The 24852-nt window shown below is 35.0% G+C and overlaps 1 protein-coding gene across 12 annotated transcripts in view; it reads right to left on the reverse strand.

The window, feature by feature from the left end:
• Positions 1–24852, reverse strand: part of LOC138706753 (diacylglycerol kinase theta) — a 254529-nt gene that overhangs the window by 150699 nt on the left and 78978 nt on the right. For all 12 annotated transcript variants that reach the window (XM_069836403.1, XM_069836402.1, XM_069836406.1 and 9 more), the window contains exon 2: positions 15789–15868. In XM_069836403.1, coding sequence (XP_069692504.1) covers positions 15789–15868 — 80 coding nt within the window. The remainder of the gene's footprint in view (positions 1–15788; positions 15869–24852) is intronic.

The following is a 24852-nucleotide window of genomic DNA, read 5'->3' on the forward strand; positions in this document are numbered from 1 at the left end:
AATATTGAATCATATTTTCGCACAGGTACTGTCCGTTTGCCTACATCGCATCCCGATTTCCCCCACCTGCTTCTGCTCGCCCCTCTGTAAAAGCTGGGCTGTCTTAGCTCTTTTCTGAAAACATTAATTTCTCTTAGGAATTGGACGTTTACGTAATATTTAATTTAACTTAAATAAAAGGGCCTCGTTAAGTGATTAACTGTCACGTGATTTCCTCCCTTTCTACAATCTGCGGCATAACCACTTGGACGGACAGTAGATAGCATGTCTGAGTAATTTTATATTTTCGGGTCGGGCAGAAGTGAAGATTGAATTCACAGTACGTAGAGTAGGTACAGAATTATTTCAACATGAGTTACTAGTACGAAGGACGAAACTGGCAATTGGAATTAGATGCAGTAGTCTATAGTGCGATAATATGCACAAAAGAACTGAAGCCTGTATCGAAATGAACGGCCACCATTTTCAAAATTGTGTTTAAATATTCATATTATGATTATTTTTCAATTTAACTTCTTTCTCTATATTGTACGCTAATGTGATGTAGACAGTATACACTGCATAATGAATACGTTCGCATGGATAACTCACTTCGTGAGTAAAAACACTTATTCTTAATACAGTACTGTACTTTGATTAAAGAAAAACCTAATGAAAATTATCAAACTCAAAATCGCGATATTTCCTAGTTCAAGTAAAAGGATGAACTACTTTTCTTCCCTCCTATACCTAGTAGAGTGATTTGTGTTTTACGCCAGTATCATCGAACTCCAGTCTTGGAGGGGGGAGCAAGCGGTGTTTCCGGTTCTCTAAAGGTATAGACAGGTTAATATTAAAAATGTTAGTAAAAATAAAATGATGTCCCTGTACATTATGCAACGAGCCTGTAATGGTAGTAATTAAGACGCGAGTATGTTTATGAAACGAGCGCAAGCGAGTTTCATAATTTTCATACGAGCGTCTTAATTACCATTATAGGCAAGTTTCATACGACTTTTTATGCTCGACCATATTTCTAACTTGAAATTATTCATAAGTATGCATGTTATGGTTATCGAAGTAAGGAGCGGAACTGACCTTCTAAATTGTGAGATGTGCGCAGACGCGAAAGTATTGATTTTTTCTGAGGAAGGAATGTCATTGACCTTGATATAATCTAGAGAATAACATGAACATTAATCTTGATATAACCTGGAAATTGATTTAGAATTGAAAAACGAGATGACAAATTGAATTTATTTGAATATTATTTACAATTAACGCTAATTATTATAGTAACAGAACGTAACCTTCTGCGACAGTATTGGATTTCCAGCCTCCGTGACGTTTTGCTAGTTGTCTTTCGATTGCATATCCGAGAACAATCGATACTTGCGGTTTTATAATGCTACAATGGTGATTTCTCATTGGCTGAACAACTGAACTATAATGAATAGGTGTACTTTAATGAGGTGCATTAAAGGGCTACTACCAGGTGTATAATTACTACATTTCGGTATGGTCGATCATAAAAGTATGTTCGATCGAAGTTCTTGTGTTTATTACTTTGGTCTTCCTGTAAAGAGCATAAATGAAAAGTAGCCAAACAGGACAGCCAACTTGCATATTAAAACACGATTTGTGATGAAGTTTATGAATATTAAGAAATGCTTCTAAACTCTATTTTAGATTATAGGCTTATCAGAATAGATTAAGTTAAAATTATAAAAATATACAAAGTTATATGTTAACATACCAACGCTCTACCAACTGAGCTATCCGGGAACTCTACCAGACACCGATACAATTTTTCCCTCTATATCCACAGACCTCAAAGTGGGCTGACAACCGTCAAGCAACCAACATTGAGTGCACACTAAATGCGTGTGACTTAAATTGTGGTTTTCTGTTAACGAACAGTGGCGTGTATTATGCAAATCAAGCTTTCAGGTATAAGTCCCTGTAAAGTTGATTTCCCTCGAAATTATTCAAATCAACCTTACAGGGAGTTATACCTGAAAGCTTGATTTGCTTATATGTTAACAATTCGTCCTGACAACTTCACTGAGCACTGAGGAATAATGTTGTCAATGTTGGTGACCATGGCAATCTTCGTAAACAAAAAAGTGGCGAACTGTGCAGTTCAAACATAAATATTTGTTATCAAGGCACACATAGCCTACTTCCCTGCGACCATTATTTCGGTTTAATTTAGAAGAAAACAGACAGAAATCTAGTATATATGTACCAGATGAGTGAATGGATTTGGTTCGAGAAACTAAGGTGAAAAATCCTTTCACTGTTGTAAAAATAACAATTAACATGCTTTTTGATTGTACAACCATTATTTCAGAAGATATCTTGCAATTTTTTTGTTACAATACTACTCTAACAGCTTCAAGGGCACGTGACACTTAACAGGATTTGCCTTTATATTTCTTGCCACTGGCGCCTTTCACATTCGAGTGTTAATTGTTAATGATGGGAGGTGTAACACGAAAACAAATCAGTTTGGAGACTAAATTAGCTGCATTTAGTGACTGGGGCAGACTGAAGTGGCTACAAGTGTAGGTTTGCGCAGTGAACATCCATAAAGAAGTGCAAGGAAATGCAGGACAGTGTGGCAAGCGGCAAGAGCTAAATTAATCCTCGACGTGAGCGATTAAAACCTGCGGCAGCAGAAAACGCTGACATTGTTACCTTAAAGTGGTTCAGTGTCTCTAGTATACCACCAGACCATCTGATTGTGCTCGAAGCAATAAGAAACACATTTGTTTTTAAAACCTTAAGGGAAGACTCCACTGAAAATCGTGAAAATTTTTCCAAATTTTTTTAGCTATTTCACTTATTCATAATTTATATTTTCATACCCCAAATGGATTCAGCTCAATTCTGATTACAAATACTCGTATGTTTACACTTTTTAAATTAAGGCTGGAAGGGGGCGTGAAATTTAAAGAGTTGTCAAAATTGTTTTTCATCTTTTTTAAAATTTCTGATTACAAATCTAGTAACTTTTTGTTGGCTCCCTGAAGTTACTAGATGAATGTAGCGGAGGAGAATATTAATTTACATAAATATTCATTTTATTTTCAAATCTATTTTTCTGTGTTCATTTTTGTTGATTCAACACCAACTTTCTTATGCCAAATATTAATCATTCTGGATGAAATTTTTACTGCAAGTATTTATGAGGTAGCTGCATTCTATGTATTTATTTTGTAAGAAATGCTGCTAGTTTATTTTATTAATATTTTTCTTAAGAAAAATATTAATAAAATAAACTAGCAGCATTAAGAAAAATATTAATAAAATAAACTAGGAGCATTTCTCACAAAATAAATGCATAGAAACATGCAGCTACCTCATAAATACTTGCAGTAAAAATTTCATCCAGATTGATTAATATTTGGCATAAGAAAGTTGGTGTTGAACCGACAAAAATGAACACAGAAAAACAGATTTGAAAATAAAATGAATATTGATATAAATTAATATTCTCCTCCGCTACATTCATCTAGTAACTTCAGGGAGCCAACAAAAAGTTACTAGATTTGTAATCAGAAATTTTAAAAAAGAATTCTTCGATGAAAAACAATTTTTACAGGTCTTTAAATTTCACGCCCCCTTCCAGCCTTAATTTAAAAAGTGTAAACATACGAGTATTTGTAATCATAATTGAACTGAATCCATTTCGGGTATGAAAATATAAATTCTGAATAAGTGAAATAGCTAAAACAAATTTGGAAAAATTTTCATTATTTTCAGTGGAGTCTTCCCTTAAAACCAAAAGACCTAATTAAGGATTAAAAATGCCTGATCGTTCAAGGAATTTGTAAGTTAAGTAAGGTAATAAAATGATGAGTGAGTGTCATTTCATAGTATGTAACGTTGTTTTATACTCATTTCCATCATATTCTCATTCAGAACATAAACACGTGAAAAATTTCTTCAGCCCTCAGTACAGAAACAACCCTGATATAACGATACAATTTTCCTAGTTATCAGAACATTGCTGCATCGAGGTTCGACTGTATAAAGGTACGGTCACACGTCGCTACTTTTGCTGCGCAACTTTTGTACTGCAGCTGCAAAAGTTCGAATGCACAACCCGAGTGCAGCAAAAGGTGCAACTGGAGGTTGCGAGTCTGTTCACACGCAAGGCGCTACTTTTGCAGCCGCAGTCATGCTGCAGGTTTCCATCTGCGTGTTGACTTCTCAATATACATTTTGTGGTTATGTTCGCATTATTAAGAAACTTATGCGAAAGCTTACTTATCTATTATTTGCTTTTCTGTTCTAACTAGTATTCAGAAATTGGCATTATTTTTACTATAAAGCTTTTAAAAACGCCTATATACTTAAATGATAACCAACAGCATATTCACGTAATCAATGTTGGCAACCCTCCTGTTTGAAACTACGCTACAGAAAATTAAAAAAGTGAATTATATCGTCAGCAAATATGCTCAGACTGTGTTGTGCATTTAATAATTGTTAGAAATAATTTATTTTCATCGCATCTAACATTAAAATACATCCAAACAATAAAAGTATCATTGGCACATTTGGGTGGCAACACTGGTCGCAACCGCAGCAAAAGTTTCAACAAAACCGATATCAAAAATGCTGCGGCTGCAACCCTGAGAACCCTGTTCACACGTCGCTACTTTTAAGCTGCGCGCAGCATGGAAAAGTAGCGGGCAGCAGGTTCGGCAGCGCTACTTTTCGGGTTGCACCGTTGTGCACACGTCGCAGTATGAGAGTTGCGCAGTTTTTTGTACTGCAGCGCTGCAAAAGTAGCGACGTGTGACCGTACCTTTAGGCAGTAGCGCTAATTTTAACCTTTTAGGCTCAATTGTATAAAGCTCTCTGACTAAAGATCGAAGATCGGAAAGTGAACCGAGTTCAGACACTTCTTCTATTGCATAAAACTTTTCCGCGATCAAATTACCTTGGTTCAAATGCAATCTAAGTTCACGTGAAAAGGATTTGGCAACATCGCATAAACAGGTGAAGTATGTAATGCGCTGGCCATGTTGTACAGGTTTGTTCAGTGTTGCCAATTTAGCGACTTTAACTCTTTTTCAACGACAATTTCTTTTAACTTTTATATTGCTTAAACAGGGATTTAGCGACCTTTTTAGCACCCCATAGTGACAAAATTTAACCTTTCTTTGTTGATAATGAGAAATCTAGCGACTTTCCAACTACTTTTTGGCGACTTTCCGTACACTCTGTTGGAGACACTGGTTTGTTTTGTGCATTGTAAATAATGGTGGACAATAAGAAGATTGACCGTTTTCCAAATTGTTATCATGTTATGGTGTTTGATACTGCTAAACATAATAAAGCTTTATAAGACGACAATTTTCGTTTTGTAATACAGTTAATTGAAAATTTATGAATGTACCTATCATATCCATTAATAATTAATGGTTGTTATAAACATAATATAATTATAGGTTATGTTATTTGATACTGCTGAACACGATAAAGCCTTATAAAATATAAGAATGTTTGTGTATTAAGGCAAGAAATTGAAAACATATATACCATATGTATTAATATTAATAATAATGGTTATTCTTTTTGCACAATCTGCCACTAGTATATTTCAAACAGAAAAGAAATAACTGAACTTGGATCACCTAATTTAATCGGAGAAATTTCTTCAGTCAAAGTTGACTTAATTTAAGACAAAATTAACCTCAGATTAGACTTTATACAACACAAAATTCCAAGTTCAGCTAGAACGAGGATCAATTTAACTTCTGATCTAAGATTAAATGGTTTATACAATCGGCCCTTAATCTTTTTTGCCACAGCCTGTAAAAATCAACGAGAAGGATGACAATCAAAACAATTAAGATTTCTGAAAATGTAAAACTATACATGGAAGAAGTCGAGCGACTACACTTGGGTCGTGCACTATATTACAAATGTTGTATTTCTTTTGAAATTTGTGTCCAACTCATAAAAATGCCATCGTACGCGACCACTGTGAACAGAACGTGACTGTACCGGAGCTATAACTGTTGCTCCACACGGTTTTAAATTAATCGTAAATTAATGAGCTGAATTGCCTCAATAATGCCGCCGCACAATGCTAGCACTACACTTGCGGTCGAACAAGCGGACAGCTTCATGTACTTGGGGTGCAGCATGAGCTGCCAGGAAGTCAAAAGGAGGACAGCAATGGCAAAGGAAGCTTTTAGTAGGAAAAGGAGCATCTCTGGAGAAAGAACTAAGGAAGTGCTTTGTGTGGAGTGTGACATTGTATTGGGACAGGAACATGGACATTAGGAGGAAATGAAGAGAAACGAATAGAAGCATTTGAAATGTGGAAAAAAAAAAATGTTATGTTTTATTTAACGACGCTCGCAACTGCAGAGGTTATATCAGCGCCGCCGGATGTGCCGGAATTTTGTCCCGCAGGAGTTCTTTTACATGCCAGTAAATCTACTCACATGAGCCTGTCGCATTTAAGCACATTTAAATGCCATCGACCTGGCCCGGGATCGAACCCGTTGCATAGAAGGCCAGCGCTATACCAACTCGCCAACCAGATCGACTGAAATGTGGATATGGAGAAGAATGAAGCATGTGATATGGACAGACAATAAGAAACGAAGCTGTGTTGGGAAGAGTGGGTGAAGAAAAAATAACGTTGAAACTGATAGAAAGAGAAAGTCGAATTGGTTGGGTCACTGGCTGAGAAGAAACTGCCTACTGAAGGATGAAGTGGAAGGAATGGTGAACGGGAGAAGAGTTATGGGGGAGAAGAAGATATCAGATGATAGACGACATTAAGATATATGCATCATATGCGGAGACTAAGAGAAAGGCAGAAAATAGGAAAGATTGGAGAATGCTGGGTTTGCAGTGAAAGACCTGCCCTTGGGCAGAACATGTGTGTGTGCGTGCGTGCGTGTAACCACCGGTATGTGCCGGAATAACAGTTTAGTACAAACAAGTTTACAAAACTTCTATGTATACAGTATATCCTAACAAAGATTTTAAGGACAACCATCTCATATCACTTGTTTACATGGACAGGTACTCCAAAAATTATATAATTACATCAGAGCGAAAAGATATTACGGAATAAGGAATCAGGAGTGTGAAAACCTACAGCTTACGTAATGAAGGCATTCCAACTATATTCCTTGGCATTTAAAACTATATGTTATCTAAGTTAAGTCATTAAATGTTCTAACAAAATTGCACTGAAGTATATAATTTTAACACCTGCTGGAAAAGTGTTTATTTCAACGTAGACAACAAATTTTACTGAAAGTTATGACACTGATATTATTTTGCCATTTATTCATAAATTAAAAGAAGCATCAAGTTTCTAAATAATCTTCCAAACGCTTGGACCATATATAAATGAATCATGTATTTGAAAAATAATAATAATAATAATAATAATAATGATTTATTTTAGCTGGCAGAGTTAAGGCCGTAAGGCCTTCTCTTCCACACAACCAGCAAAAAGTGTATATACATATGCATGAACTTACAAAGAATTCAACAATTTGATTTAGATGAGAGTTACATGTATACAAGAGTTATTTACGAATTAAACAACAAAATACTATGAACTATTAATTAAACACTGAAATAAACTGTGTAGCAGAATTAAACTAAAATACATAGAATGTTAATATATTTCAAATTATATTAGATAATAGAAAGAGATTATTATGAGACAATTTTGAAAATGCAGCACAATCAGGATGATGTCTAAAGAAAAAAAGCAACAGTGTAGTCTGTAATATTTTAAATCAGTATGATTGGAGTGAAATGCTAAGAAGGTTATCTTTTAAGCTGTTCTTAAAGGTGTTTGTTGTCTTGCAGCCCCTAATACTAAGGAACTGAGCCAAAAATATCATTTTTGTTTTTCATCTCAATTAATTACTACGGGCAAACCCGATCATTTGGTATAGAAGGGAATTAAGTCACCCTTCTCTTTGCAGGAGAAATAAGACATAGCTATCGAGAGTGTTCCGAAGAAACGCACTAAATCTATTCTCTGCAATACGTAATGAGCAATAACACTATGATAAGAATGTGTCTAGGTCTGATAGCATCAAAACGATTTGAAGATACTACACACTACTCTCCTGGGAGGAAGGGGTCATTCTATTCTACTCTTCGACAGGGACTTTGGAATCTTTAACCACTTCCCTGATTAACCCGAGTTAACTCGGGTTGCTAAGTTGTGTCAAAATTTATTAACCCAAGTTAACTCGTTTCAGTCCCATTTTCGCTGCTAAGGATTACATCCCGAATATATACGTTTCCATTCTTTCATTAACCTTTTCCTCACTAGATGGCTACAGAAGTTAGTGATATTGCTATATCTGGTGGTGTTTTTTGTACTTCTTCCTTGCGAGTGGAATTCTATGCTCATATAGCATTCACACACAGTAGTGAGTAGATGCTAGTTAGTTTTGGCGGTTTCTGTTTGTGTTTAGTGTTTTTTGTGCTGTTTTGTGTAAAGATAGATCAAGTTAGTGATTCCGAAACTTTTGATCTGCAATATATTCCTGTAGAAGATTAGGAAATGAAATATCGGCATCAGAAGACGAAGTTATAGACAACAAACAAATTCATATCAGTTGATGTCGCCTCTTTTCGACAGTGATTTGAATAGAAGACATCTGGCACCATTTCTTCTGCACCTCCGAGGTCCCCATTCCCTGAAATTTTAACATTGTTTCTGATAACGATAATTCTCAATTTTTAAAATTATTCTTTGATAATGACCTCATCAACATTATATTCGAGAACGCGATTCTGCATGCTAATAAGTGTTCACAGAATGCTGAAAATAATTCGTGGCGGCCTGCTACAGACTCAAAATACAACCCACTTCGGCTCACAGGTAGACATTCTCCAGAAGTTATTCCACGAACTCTGAAGAAGAACAACCCAACCAGACAGGATTTCATGTGTAGTATTGCGAGAGACTCAAAATACAATCAAATTCGACACAAGAGCAGATACTACTACCCGGAACGCAATGTGCCACTGTGCGTAATACCCTGCTTTCGAGTCTATCACACGACAAGCAACATTTAACGCCTTGATAACAGCACTGGTATTGTACCTCATAAATTAATCCATAAAAAACATAAGTTGGTAAAAAGTTCAGGAGAAAATCAAAGTGGGACAACTACCAGAGCTGGGATCAAGGTGCACGAGATAACTCGGGATAATAATTCAGGTATGAATGTATGTCTATTTCATAGTGATTTTTTAGGTATGTAAGAAAATTAGTGATGTACAGTGATTCTGCAATATTAAATGATCTCTATACGAAAGTAAAAAAATATGACACTTTTTTTCACAAAACTGGTAAAATATATAGTAAGGGAAGAGGTTAAGAAGATAGAAAGGTAGATCGAGTTTACTACATGCAGAGTACATGGCGGTAATTGTCAATAGGAAAGAAGGTGATAAATGTAAGCTAGTAGACTCCACTGTGATATTAAATTTTGACAAATGGTAGCACACATTTTTTTAAGTTTACCGTAACAGATGAAACATCAACAAACAGCACTCCTCGTGATGGAAAGATTAAATATGCCTCTTCTTCATTCAAGGAATTCAGACGCAGTGCAGATAAAATTGATGTTGTTGAAGCTTGTCCCTTCATTAATAGTATTATGAACCATACATTTCATCTTGGAGAGGTAATTTACTCAAGCTATCCATGAAGCAAATGCAAGCATACCCAGAAGGTAGAGTTTCTTTAAGTTCCAAGAAGAATGGTGACATATAGAAGCTACTGAAGTACGTTGTGAACGAATATGTTTTAATATTTTACGCTGATATAGTATTACAGCCACAGCAGAGTCCGTATAGGTCAGTTTCTATCTGATGCGTTTCCAATTCACTGCGGGCTAAAGCAAGGAGATGCACTATCACCTTTACTTTTTAACTTTGCTCTAGAGTATGCCATTAGGAAAGTCCAGGATAACAGAGAGGGTTTGGAATTGAACGGGTTACATCAGCTTCTTGTCTATGCGGATGACGTGAATATGTTAGGAGAAAATCCACAAACGATTAGGGAAAACACGGGAATTTTACTTGAAGAAAGTAAAGCGATAGGTTTGGAAGTAAACCCCGAAAAGAAGAAGTATATGATTATGACCAGAATATTGTACGAAATGGAAATATAGAAATTGGAGATTTATCCTTCGAAGAGGTGGAAAAATTCAAATATCTTGGAACAACAGTAACACATATAAATGACACTCGGGAGGAAATTAAACGCAGAATAAATATGAGAAATGCCTGTTATTATTCGGTTGAGAAGCTTTTGTCATCCAGTCTGCTGTCAAAAAATCTGAAGGTCAGAATTTATAAAACATTTATATTACCGATTGTTCTTTATGGCTATGAAACTTGGACTCTCACTTTGACAGGGGAAGAGGTTAAGGGTGTTTGAGAATAAGGTTCTTAGGAAAATATTTGGGGCTAAAAGGAATGAAGTTACAGGAGAATGGAGAAAGTTACACAACGCAAAACTGCACGCATTGTATTGTTCACGTGACATAATTAGGAACATTAAATCCAGACGTTTGAGATGGGCAGGGCATGTAGCACGTATGGGAAAATCCATAAATGCATATAGAGTGTTAGTAGGGAGGCAGGAGGGGAAAAGACCTTTGGGGAGGCCGAGACGTATATGGGAGGATAATATTAAAATGGATTTGAGGGAGGTGGGATATGATGATAGAGACTAGATTAATCTTGCACAGGATAGGGACCAATGGCGGGCTTATGTGAGAGCGGCAATGAACCTGCAGGCTCCTTAAAGCCAATTGTAAGTAAGTACAGTTTCACAGCCAATACTTTCTTGTTCGACTAATGATCATGAATAAAAACAGGACTGCAGAATGCTTTCTTGTGCATAATGATGCAATGATACTTATGTAAGCTTATGTATGTAACAAAATGTTTTTTTAACAAAATCATTAATATTTGGTTTAATATATTTAATATAAACTTCTACTTTAGTTAGTGTTTTAATGTAATTTGTACTTTAGTAGGCCTATTTGATCATTTGTTTAAGCTGTAAACAATGACTAGGCATAGAAGTGCTTCAAATGCCAAGTGACGTGATTAAGCACAGTAAATAGCATCATTTGATATGAAAAATATTACACAGGGCTTTCATTTAAAAACTTCCCAGTCTAAATAACTAATTATTTAAAGTGAATTCAATATAAACAAAAAACACGTCAATTTAAATATTGAAGGGGAAGTCTGAAATCAGACTTAATTGCATTTTAGATTTCACCCTCCACCCCCAGCCTCCCTCACTTTGAAGTTTCAAATGGCATCCATTTTTATACTTAAATATGACTGAGCATTCAATTGTTTATACACCTCATTCACTTATTTCACATCTTTTGTTTTATATCGTTGCCTGGCAACCTCGATTGTTGTTACTGTTGATTAGAGCTGAAGCTACAAATACCATTCAACATCTCTTGTATTAAATTATTGTAAAATGGTGTATACACTTCAAGAGAGAACAGAAATCATTTATGAAGCTGAAAACCGTTGTGCTCGTAGAACTGCTAGAGCTTTCAACGAGAGGCATGCTGAGAAAAACGTAAGTCACCGATATGTCATAGATCTAATGTGAAAATTTGAAGAAACTGGTTCTGTGTGCAATAAAGCAAATGGCCAACCTAGGAAACTCGATGAAACTTCGTAGATTGAAATACTAGTTCATTTCCAAATTTGACACAAAATATTAGCTTTAGTATTAAAATGGATTTGAGGGAGGTGAGATATGATGATAGAGATTGGATTAATCTTGCTCAGGATAGGGACCAATGGCGGGCTTATGTGAGGGCGGCAATGAACCTCCGGGTTCCTTAAAAGCCAGTAAGTAAGTAAGTAAGTAAGTAAGTATATTAGCTTTAGTGATGAAGCGACTTTATTCTTAAATGGGTTTGTCAACAAACAATAATTATTGTAGGTACTGGGACGTTGAAAATCCTCATGTGTTTCGTGAAAATAATATCCAGTTTCCTAAGATCAGCGTTTGGGCTGGAATTTTTGGGGATGATATCGTTGGACCAATTTTCACTGAAGAAACCCTGACTGGAGAATTGTATCTGAACATATTAGAAAATGAAGAGTCAACTGCAAGAATGATGGATGTCACTTTCTTGTCGAAAATGAACCAAGACTGTCAATGCATAGCTTAAGACATATAGAATGTACATACAGAGTTATATGGCATTAACACTGACAGTCATTGTCCAGTAATGATCGGAAAATCACAGTTAAGCTTTGAGCGCTAAGCATTTCAAACATTCAATTGCTTCTCCTGAAAAATGTATTCCAAATGACATCCATCATTCTTGCAGTGGACTCTTCAAATGTAATTGATTCACTTATCACACTGTCGCTAGAGAACCAAGCCAGTGAAGGAAACCTGATGTTGGACGAACAAAATTTGCATTTTCAATAGACGGAGCTCCCCCACACTATCTGTGCAACAATGTTGGATAGAAGATTTCCTGGAAAATGGATTGGTAGGAGAGGTGTTGTAGAATGGCCGGCGAGATCTCCAGACCTAACGCCGCTTGACTTCTTCCTATGGGGTCATTTGAAATCTCCGCCTGAGAATATTCAAGAACTAAAAAAATAGAATAACCCAAGAACATAATCGGATTAGTAAGGAAACACACCACACGTAGTAAAAGTGCAACAGTTTATACTCGTAACTGCACAGCTGTAGCTACAAATGAGCAGGTCTCAATACGTGGTGATTGTTGTATGTTGCACATTCCAAATTGCCACTATTTTCTGACCTTGTTGCAAAGCAACCTTGCATTTACATTGTATTATACACATTTTGGACTACCAGAATTTTCTTTTATTTTGTTCGGAACTATAATAGGGATATCTATGCGAAGTTTTACCGTCAGATAGCAGGAGCGTTCCATGCGGCGCAACATGTTGTAGGGCTATGTTTTGTCATATGCTACAATTGATTACGTTTTCCCGCTTGTTGGTTTTCTGTGCGTGTCAAAATTATATTTACAATTATTTTGCATAACCTAGTATAATTTAATATGGATTTGAGGGAGGTGGGATATGATGGTAGGGACTGGATTAATCTTTCTCAGGATAGGGACCAATGGCGGGCTTATGTGAGGGCGGCAATGAACCTCCGGGTTCCTTAAAAGCCAGTAAGTAAGTATAATTGAATATAATTCAGTATTTTCTTACCTCATAATTTAATTTCATTTACAATAAATAATAGCATAGGCCTAAACCTGTATAATATTGAGAGATTCCCCGATATGGGTGGGGAAATCTGCAGTATGCAGAATATAGATACGAGTGAATTGAATGTTCATGAACCTAAACGAGAACTTTGAGAACGAGGTGCATGAATAAAAAAAAATAGGAACTATGTCGAAGGTGAATATTGCCCTCTTTAATCATTAGTATTTAAGAACCGTACGCTAAAAACAGGATATGCAGCCACCAATGTGTTTTTTTTTATAGGGACGAGACTATCGAGATTGAATTCCTTGTATTTTTTCTGTAGTTGCAGAAAGATCAAATGCAATTTTTAATAGGATGATATAATATGATCGCAACAGTATCACGATTAGTCGTGCGTTTTGTAGGTTAAGGACATGCAGTTTTGAATAATGTGTGGGATGATTTTGAAAATTTGAACTTAAAACATGGCTTTAATAATTAGGGTACAGTACATTAAAAACATTATTCACGAAATGGATTTCACTACGGATTGTCCTGGATAATAAACATCCCAGTTTATCGAGAGTTTACTGCAGGTGTAAAATTCGGAGACCCCTACAACTACTGCATATAATCTAAGCTAACACGGCTCGCTGTCGAGGTTGCATATGTTTTTATTAATTTTTATTTTTCCTCTTCCAAAATGAAACTATAGTCAACAATTCCTTACTTGAAGTAGTTACTGTTATTTAATAGCTAGCACTTTCGAGGACCAATTTTATTACTTATATTTTTAAGGTTTAAAGCATATATTCAGAATATTTCGGGACCTGATTGAAGACAAAAAGCTTTCCCTGGTTTTTACATATAGGAACATAACAAAAATTTGCCATTATTAGTTGTTTTTAAGAATATTTAATATACTAATACAATACGTATATCCTCAATGTTTATATACCGAAAAACAAATGCACACGCAAAGCGCATCCCTCATAGTACACGTGCGCTATCTGTTGGTGCTAGTTCAGGATATCCCTATTTTCTTTAAATTTTCGTAAAAGCTTCCGGAACAAAAAAATGCAGGGTTCACACATAAAAATTGTACAATTATTCTACATTTCCTCAGGCATTTACTAAGTTCTCTATTACATTCCTAACAACAGTGAACAAAAAATTGAGCAAATATATAAACATGCAGTACTAATTTATTTTCATAAAAATCGAATGAATTTTGTAACTGAAAAACATATACATAACACCAGAAGAAATGTCCCAACTCTTTTGGCAGAACCTAAATGCCACACTACAGCTGGATTAAGACACAGTAGGAATTATGGACCAAGACTATACAATTCAGTATTGAAAAATAATCCAGACCTAAGCAAGTTACACATTCTTAAGTTTAAAAATAAAGTGAAAATGTTTTTATGATATTTGATAAATTTTATTATTATTTTAAGTGTTACTAGCATTATATGTTACTAACATTTATTGTATTTATCTGATGCATGTAACCTATAAGATAAAACATTGTAATAATTATATATAGATCATTTTCTTAATTAATAACAGTGTATATCTCCAATAAATGATTTCTTAGCATCGCCACAGATACACAGATATGATACCTCTTGCACAAAAGGGGAGATCTATAACTGAAACTTGATTAATATATTTCAGTATTATTTGTATTTATCCTGGTAATAATGAACAGTTTGACTCGTAGACATTTTCTTTTTCAGCATTAACTTCCCATGATTGTACGAGAAGATTCGAAGAGAACGGCAGTTACGTAGACTTTCGGTCATTAATGCACAACACAATGTCAATACGGCGGTTGCTGTCGTCTGCGATACAACGAACTTTTCTGTTGATTTTCGTGTTCGTCATTTTTTTCCGGTTATTATAAGCTTATGCTTATTTAAGTTGTGTTAACTCTCACTAGTGGTTTTATATTTTATTTTATCCGTCTTAGTATTTATTTTATTATTGTAAATATTTTTGTTTAATCATTATTATTATTATTATTATTATTATTATTATTAATTAATTATTTTGTATTACTATCTTTGTATCATCTCAGTCACGATTATTCTATTATTATTATTATTATTATTATTATTATTATTGTTACTATTATTTCTATCATCAGCATTATTATTTGATCCCTGTAAAAGTTATGTAGACTACTGGACTGTACCCGAGCACGAGCATATGCTCATTTCGGGTATCTATTCATATGTATTCATTTCAAATGTAAATTGTAAATAAATTTGAATTTGAAAAAAAAAGTCCAAATGCAGCCTGCACAAAGTCGTCAATTCAGAAATAAACACGCGGGAGACGCACGAAATAACCTGTCTGAAAGGAAAGTTGAACTGACACAAACGTTGCCAGCAAAGATGTTTCCATCGATCTTAAAAGTGCCCTCCCTGACTTCTAATCAGGGCTTATTTATTGGTCAATGATAGCACGATCTTTTGTTAAGCAAATGTGGCCTAACTGCACTCGTTCACAGGACCAAATCTTGGCAACCTTAACATGGTTAGTGTACCGACCTTGATGAGGCTGGCAGCGATGCTGGAGCAGGGCGACACCACGGTCTTGAGACAGCGGTCGTGCACCACGAAGTTGCACACTGGAATACAACACAACACACAACACTATTAGTAACAGTGACTAGAAAGAAGCATGGGCCCTACTGTAGTACCCACCCATTTCAAAACTTCCTAATCTTGTTTCCAGCGCAGCTTTAGAAAGACTCTAATCTCAAACTTTGGAGCTTACTACCTCCATTTTATATTATTTGTATTAAAAATTGACGATTGAGGCTATCAAATGCAAAACTCGTCTTATCCAGGTAAAGTGATTTGTCAGGAAACAGGAAAAACCTCTGCAAGACAAACCGTAAAGATTTTGAAATGTATTTTAAAGCTATCATTTCCTTACAAGGCCCTAAATCTAACATGCATCATATGAAAATCAGACACCAATATTGCGACAGTGAAACACAATCTAATTTTGGATAAGGCGAGTTTTGCACTGTACTGTTGTGGATAAGACAAGTTTTGGTTGTTAAAACATGTGCTTTTATAAAAAAATACCTTTAATTTTCTCATTTACAATTCACTATCTTTGCTTCATAACATAAATGAATAACTTCTTATAATTTAGTGCAAATACACAAACTATTTTTTATACAGAATGTCCCATTTATCTTGTGCGCCTATTATAACTTTTTTGTTTGGATAGGTATTGGAATTTTTGTTTTTGAGAGTTATGTTAGAACGAGGGCCTAATATGAGTGTAGAGATTTTGTGCATGTAACTACATTGTGGTACAAGATACACGTGACGTCATACATTTTTCAAATAGAACTACATACTTTAATCATGTTACATTGATTACACACATTAAGACGAGTTCAAAAATTTATCACGATGTCACCTTCCCAATCAATAACAACAACAAAATGCAAAATGAATGCCATCAGAATGTGCCGTTTGTTGTGGTATCCCATTTATCTCTTTCGAATTCTGCACACCTTAACACCAAATTACCTTTCGCCTCGTTTCTCTTATCTATACTCTAGCCACGACGTAAATACCAGATCACTTATCTGTGGCACGCTAAATATACCTCTTCATAGAACATCTTGTTATTCATCATCTTTTACAGTGTCCACCTCGCGTCAATGGAATTCCTTGTCACAAAGTATTAGGGGCTGCAAGACAATAAACACCTTTAAGAACAGCTTAAAAGATAACCTTCTTAGCATTTCACTCCAATCATACTGATTTAAACTATCACTGACTACATTGTTACTTCTTTCTTTAGACATCATCCTGATAGTGCTGTATTTTCAAAATTGTCTCATAATAATCTCTTTCTATTATCTAATATCATTTGAAATATATTAACATTCTGTGTATTTTAGCTTAATTCTGCTACACAGTTTATTTCAGTGTTTAATTAATAGTTCATATTATTTTGTTGTTTAATTCGTATATAACTCTTGTATACATGTAACTCTCATCTAAATCAAATTGTTGAATTCCTTGTAAGTTCATGCATATGTATATATACCTTTTGCTGGTTGATTGGAAGAGAAGGCCTTACGGCCTTAACTCTGCCAGCTAAAATAAATCATTATTATTATTATTATTATTATTATTATTATTATTATTATTATCTTGTGCATTGATTTATTACACAAAACGAAAGACGACTGACGTCCGTACACGTCATGTGTTGTGTGTTTCCTGTCTTAACATGTAAACAAACCACAACAACTGTCGACGCCACAATCCACGTACAGTGACCTGCACGTTCTCCGGACCTATCGCCACTTCACTTCTTCGTGTGAGGAACTGTAAAGGACAGTGTGTACCAGGACATTCTGACAACACCAGACGACATGCAGCAACGCATTCGACAGGCTTGCGTGTCCATTCAGCTAGCAACATGCCGGGCAGTCATACGGTCTTTCGGGGAACGCCTTCGAATGTGCATTAATGTGAATGGTCACCATTTGGAACATTTTCTGTGGGTCTAAAGCATAATATTATCACATTGGAAGTACGTTTATGTTTCATTTTGTTGTTATTGATTAGGAAGGTGACATTGTGATACATTTTTGAACTCGTCTTAATGTGTGTAATCAATGTAAAATGATTAAAGTAATGTAGTGCTTTTTGAAAAATTGATGTCACTGTATCTTACACCAGAATGTAGTTACATACACCAAATCTCCACACTCATGTTAGCCCCTCGTTCTAACATAACGCTCAAAAACAAAAATCCCAATACTTATCCAAAAAAAAAAGTTATATTAGGTGTACAAGATAAATGGGACACTCTGTATGTTAACACTTTCACAATATAAAAAGATAAATGAAAACTCTCTGTATTCACATATGTAGTTTTTTTTTCAATATTTCATTTCAAATTCCGAGTTGTTCTCCTTCAACGTCCATGAAACTATTGCAAAACACATCCTCCTCTTCATTGCGATCTGCTGTAGTGTTCTGAGAAATTACATTTTTGTAATAGACAAGATTTTCATTGTCCTCCTAGTTCTCATCAAAATGTTTCTTTAATAAATTAACTACAGCTTTCAATTTTTCTTCCTTTGTTGCAATACCTATATTCAGATTCCTTGCAGAAAGCATTTCTAAGTTTTTTCCACGTTTTAAAATGGTCTTGCCCACACACAGATCTGATCTACTGTTATTCTTTTGTGACACTATGTCTCCACCTCTAAGCTCTTTCGATGCAGGGTTGCCAAAATAATATTATCGAGCATAGAAATTTGTGTTTTTCTTAACGTTGGATAAAACGAGTTTTGCTCCTCATATTTCTTAATGATAGTACAGCAAACATTGGATAAGAAGAGTTTTGCTCTAAATTGTTAGATGGATCAGACTTGGTTTTGCACGTACCACTGTTATGGATATGGACAGTTTTGCATTTTATAGTAGTTTTCTGAGCTATATGGAAGAGGAATTAGACAAGATTTGTACAAACCGACTATATCAGTAGATAGAAAGCTGCAAGTAGTACAACATCCCATATGTAACTCATTTTTGTGCGAGATCGTGCGTATTTGCTTGGTTTCCGCACAAAACCAACCCGCGGAAAGTCTAAAATTCCACATTCAGTATTCCCAACCGAACACACATAACAATTTCCCTCTTCTTACCGCTTAAGTGACATATTGATTTTACTGTTTTAGGCTTTTAACATATTATTTTTAGAGACGTTCAATATAGTAATAATTATAAATTGGAAACTTACCACAGCAATTTCACCTAAATTGCACTGTTAATTATTGTTTTTAAATATTTGCAAAAATTAAGTAAACTCTACAACTCCACTAAAGTTACTGCATTCGTGATGCAAGTAACATTAAGGAAGCCGTTTGTTTTAAGTTCGCATTTATAGACTGGAGGAAAAAAAAGACAGACGTATATCACGGCCTGCTGGAGTAATTATAGTAAACACAGAAAACATTTTACAGCAACAAGTTGAAGATAGATATTTTTGTTTTCCAAAATTGCCGTCATTGAACAGAAACCAAGATGGAGATTTCATTGCAACTAATTAGAAATTCCTCTTTCAGGTATGTATTAAACGATCTTCGCACAAAATAATGTACGATACACGAGCGGTATGTTTTCTTTCAATTCTCGGCAATTAAAAAAGCTCAACTACGTTTCGCTTCTTCAAACTTTTCCTCGAACATGAAAACTTCAACATACCGCTCTTGTAACGCATATTACTATTTTTTTAATTTTGGATAAGGCGAGTTTTGCACTTGATAGCCTCAATTGTCACATGCTTACGATACACAACAATAACCATAGCGGCCTGTAAATTGCGTTGTCCAGCTACAGAGAATCATTAAAATCTCACAAAACACCAAACTCATTGCTTATGGGTAGACTTGGAATTGTCTGTTTTGTTCCTTTACCATTGAGTTTATTTCTCAGTGGTTTTAATTTCGTCATATTGGGCGAATTTTCTATTGAGCTATACATTTTTATATTTCAGTATGACTATTAATACTGTATTACTATTTTTGTCATTGTTTCACTTCTGATAGTGTGCAAGAGAAGGGCTCGTGTCCTAAATAAGTAAACTGTAAACATTTTCACTTTTATTAAGGTATGGGACCGACTTGCATCTTCAACAGCAATTATTGGTGACGTAGTATTTATTGAATAACAAAAAAGTAATCTCTATGATGATATCAATGGAAAACGTGAATGGATTTGATTTGATTTTCCATCGAAAGTGAGGTTTTTTTGTGGTGAATATCCACCTTTCATTTGGAACAAAGGCATTTCGTTCACTTTTTGTTCACTTTGTTCAGTTCACATATTTACGTACTTCTTCTAAAGCCCATTTATTCGCTCGTTTTCATACTCTCTCTCGCTATCATAATATTAATACTCGATCACAACGCGATAACACGCTAGAAATTCCACTTCACACATCATCTCTGTATTCCTCATCTTTCACTGTTGCTACCTCTCGTCACTGGAACTCTCTGCCGCCTGAAGTCAAGGGCTGCCGAACATTGAAATCTTTCAAATCCAAGTTAGAAAATTATCTTATGACGAGTTGCCAAACTAACTTACTATTATGACAAGTGTTATATTGCATGTTTCCACGTATTCACATTTTTTTTATGTTCTAGTGATATTTAACCTATTTTATATTTTTGTTTTCATATTTTCCGATAATGGTATATCTCTAATGTGATAAGTTGAGCTATATATAAACATAATTTTCCTTACTGTGTATACTTAAAAATATTGTATTCATTGTATGCTTTGTACTGCACTATTTTATTACTACTATTAGTATTATTATTACTATTAGGCCTGTTATTATTATTTTATTTATTATTATTATTATCATTATTATTATCATTACTATTCTTATTTATTATTATTATTATTATTATTATTATTATCAATAATTGTCTTATTTTTTATATTTTTAGGCCTCATTTATTTTTGACCTGCTGTTCACATTTTATTATGCTTTTTTCTTTCTTTCTGTATGTTATATATTATGTCTGATTTCTTCTTACTTGTTGTTTACATTTTATTATTATTATCTTATTCAGCTTTGTGTGTACTTTGTAAATTTGTAGTGTTTCTATAACGCAGTTTTTACTCCTGGTTGAGTGTTAGAGAAGGCCGTATGGCCTTAACTCTGCCAGGTTAAATAAATTATTATTATTATTATTATTATTATTATTATTATTATTATTATTTACAGTTTTGTTTACACACATTTTCCCAAAAAGCTAACTACTGTACATACTTGAACAAATTCGTTATTAAATATACTTTATTTTGGTCTCCACGGCAACAGAATTCAATGTATGCAATGTGCCAGGACTTTGAAGGAGGAATAAAGATGTGGCGTTAATAATCAGAATAAATTCCTCACTTAATCATACAGCAACAATGACGCATTTCCTACCTTCATCCTAAGGCAGGATAAAATAACTTACATTAACTATAGGCTCATTCAGTAGCGATGTGAAAAGCATGTATAGGCCTACTGTACTGCAGCATTCGGTAAGTAATGGCAACAGTGCTGTAAACCAGCGCTCCTAGCGGTGACCACTGAAATCTTGTACTACGTAACAGTGCAGCGATTGTTTCATAAATATGCAATATTGAAAGTCTCGAAGTAGCCATATTTTGTAAATACAATGGCTGTTTCTGATTTGAGTAAACAATACAGCCCTCAAGGTACGAACAAAGGTGCTTCATAAAGATCCAAGTTGTAAGAGAAAAACATGCAACTCAGTGCTTTAGGGCATTACAAGAAGCCTGTGGGAGAGAAGTCCTACCATACTGAACTATTGCAAGTTGGGTGGAAGCGAGGCATTCGCTTTCAATCAAGAGTTGACATCCGAACAGCTTTAGATCGATCAGTGAAAGAGATATCCAGAAATGCTGCTGCAGATGGAGTCCGCCGTCTTCCAAGAATTTGGCAACGTATTGTTTACATGGCAGGAGACTATATTTGTAGTACATATGTAATGTCAAAAGTAACCTAAATAAATTTAGTGTGAAACAGTAACTATGTTGCCATTACTTTTCGAATGCCCTAGTATAATGTCCGTTGTGTCATAATTCGGGATATGCACGTTCGTAACCATGCATTTAAGAAAGGTGAACAACAGTGTGAAGTCGCTGCGAAAACTTTGATAGCAGGAATCAAAAGGGCTGAAAACCCCAAATGAAGTCTCTGCTGACGTAATAAGGGGAGAAATTGTGCGTATTCAAGATCAGAATGTACTAATAAAGTTATAACAAAGAAATTCATTATTACGTACTGCCAACAGATCATAAAATGCAAGTAGATCTCCACAGCCTCGATGTCTTTAAGAATGCACGATAAGGCCGCCATGTGAGGTCAGCTTAAAGGGACAGCGGGAATAATGACGAAAGGCGATTCGTTATCTTATATATATAAAAGTCAATGTGGCTATGTATGTATGTGTGTATATATGTATGTACTCTATACAAATCTACACGCTTTGACCGATACTTGCCAAAGTTTGCACAGTTAACCTTCATAACCAGGAGAAGAACATAGGCTACATTAAAATCGAACAAATGGATGTTAAATTGATTAAAAAGATAAAAAAATAAAAATAAATACGATCAAACATTGATGTATAATATTAAAATGCAATTTTATACAGTCAATTGTTCTTTATTATTGTCTGCTGTATTCAACATCCACTTCCATGAGGCCATGGAAAAATAACACGACATGAAATAACATTGTTGAAACATCATGAAGACCAAAATCTAGACAATCTAGGTTGTGTGACTGTAGCCTGTATATATTTTCGTTTGGTTTTACTTTGTTTACAGTTTCATTTTCTATTATTTTATTCTTATTTCTGGCGGTTTGGAAGAAGGCCTAATGGCCTTAACTACGTCCGAATAAATAAATAAATACATAAATAAATAAATAAATAAATAAATAAATGAGTGAATGAATGAATGAATGAATGAGTGAGTGAGTGAGTGAATGAATAAATAAATAAATAAATAAATAAATAGCCTAAATAAATAAATAAATAGTCTACATAAATAAATAAATAGCCTAAATAAATAAATAAATTAATTAAATAAATAGTCTACATAAATAAATAAATAAATAGCCTAAATAAATATACATAAAGGAAAGTGCCCTAAACCGGACTCCTCCCCCTAAAGTGGACCGCCGGTCTCCTGGCTCTGCATTCTCTTGAAATCTAGCAGAAGTAAGTGTAAATAGTAGTTTAGGCTTCTACCACTCTGTAGCGCAGCACACACGTCGCCCTCTTCACTTGTTGCTTATCAGTCCGCAATTACGTGTTTTGACAGTGGAAAAAGTTTTTACATTGTACTACATTTTTCGTTATTTCTCCTAGATATTGGCAGGTAAGCCTTTCGATCTATATATATCCTTAAATGGTAAGGTTTAAGGTTACTGCTTGTCATTAAACCGTTTAATTTAGATGTTTGGTTAAAAATCTATTGAGTTAACAAAATGTTGGCTATAGTCGCGTAAACCGGACCCCCTTCAGTTGGCTAAACCGGACCCTTTATTTTTTTTATGTTTAAAGTCTACCTGTATTTGTATACACTCTTATTCTCTTGGAATTCTGTTCCAAATTTCAAAAGAATAATGGGGAAGGAAGGAACAGTCTTTACAGCGTACCATTCAGGGTGGATCCAAATGAACTCCTTCACTCAGTGGTTTCGACACAATCGAGTTTTCCAATCCTACAAGGAAAAACCTGTGTTGTTGCTCTTGGATGGCCACTCTAGCCACACACAGAATATTTATCTGATCAACTTGGAAAAACAAATCATGTTACAATTGTGTCGCTGCCACCTCACTCTTCACACAAACTACAACCTTTGGACAAAACTTTCATGGTCCCCTGAAAGTTCACTACAGCAAGGAAATCAGGCAGTGGTTAAGGCACAATGAACGTGCTGTCAGTGCTTTTGATGCAATGGACCTGTTTGGCAAAGCCTATATTAGATCCCAAACAGCTGAAATAGCAATCAGTGGATTTAAAGCAACCCTTGAACAAGAAGCTGTTTTTAGATGCCGAATACATTGAAGAGGCAAACAAAAAAAAAACAGATTTCTCTTTCTATGAATCTGTGTTAAAGAAGCGAACAGCAGAATATCAGAGCTTTCCAGAGAACGGAGAAGAATGTGATGTGAACGAACCACAAGTTATTGTAGAGTTTGACCCAAATCAACCATCAACATCTTCGGCAGGTCAAGGTGTTCCTCTGTCTTCAGCTACACTTGAGGATCTTCAGGGTTCCACATCTTCTAAGACATGCCCGTTTGACATCACTCCCATTCCAAAATTTAAATAAGAGCTTCTCGAATAGGGGGCGAAAGATCTGCAGTTCTACGATCATCACATCTACGTCTTATGAAGCCCGATTGGTGGAAGCTAAGGAAGCTAAAGAAGCAATGGAAGCTGAACACAAGCACGGAATCGTGCTCAAGGACGCAAAAGCAATCGCGGCCAGGGACGTGGTTCGGAAGTACAGCCTTCAAGAAAAGGGAAAGGACTCGTGAAAAAGCGTCTAAATTTTGTGAAAAATGTGAGAATCAAGCACTGAAGATGAAAACAACGTGACCTCTGGAATATCTGAATTGGCTCTTTTCTCGAAAGTTTCCCCATCCAAAGATGATGCTTGGTATGTGTGTTTTGTGACAGAAAACTTTCGGAGGATTCTAAAGGGGAACTTTGGGTCATGTGCGTTATGTGCTGGGACTGAAAAGGACACGAACATCTGCGATTTTTGTCGCTAAACGATTTAATTCTGTTGTACGTTTGTGGATTTTTTTTAATACATCCTATGTCTCTTTTTAAAAACTAAAACCTGTAATTGTAATATTATACTTATACTTTGAAACTAGATTATGTTTTCTCTTATTTAATACCTTTTTCAAAATTTGCTTAGTGTTATTTTGATTATTTTAACAAGGGGTCCGATTTCGGCAACTATTTTTCAAATCGCCAAAGTGTAAGGTTATTGAAAATAATTTTTTTTTCATACCAAT

The sequence above is a fragment of the Periplaneta americana genome, chromosome 9, assembly GCF_040183065.1.
Source record: "Periplaneta americana isolate PAMFEO1 chromosome 9, P.americana_PAMFEO1_priV1, whole genome shotgun sequence".
Classification (NCBI taxonomy): Eukaryota; Metazoa; Arthropoda; class Insecta; order Blattodea; family Blattidae; genus Periplaneta; species Periplaneta americana.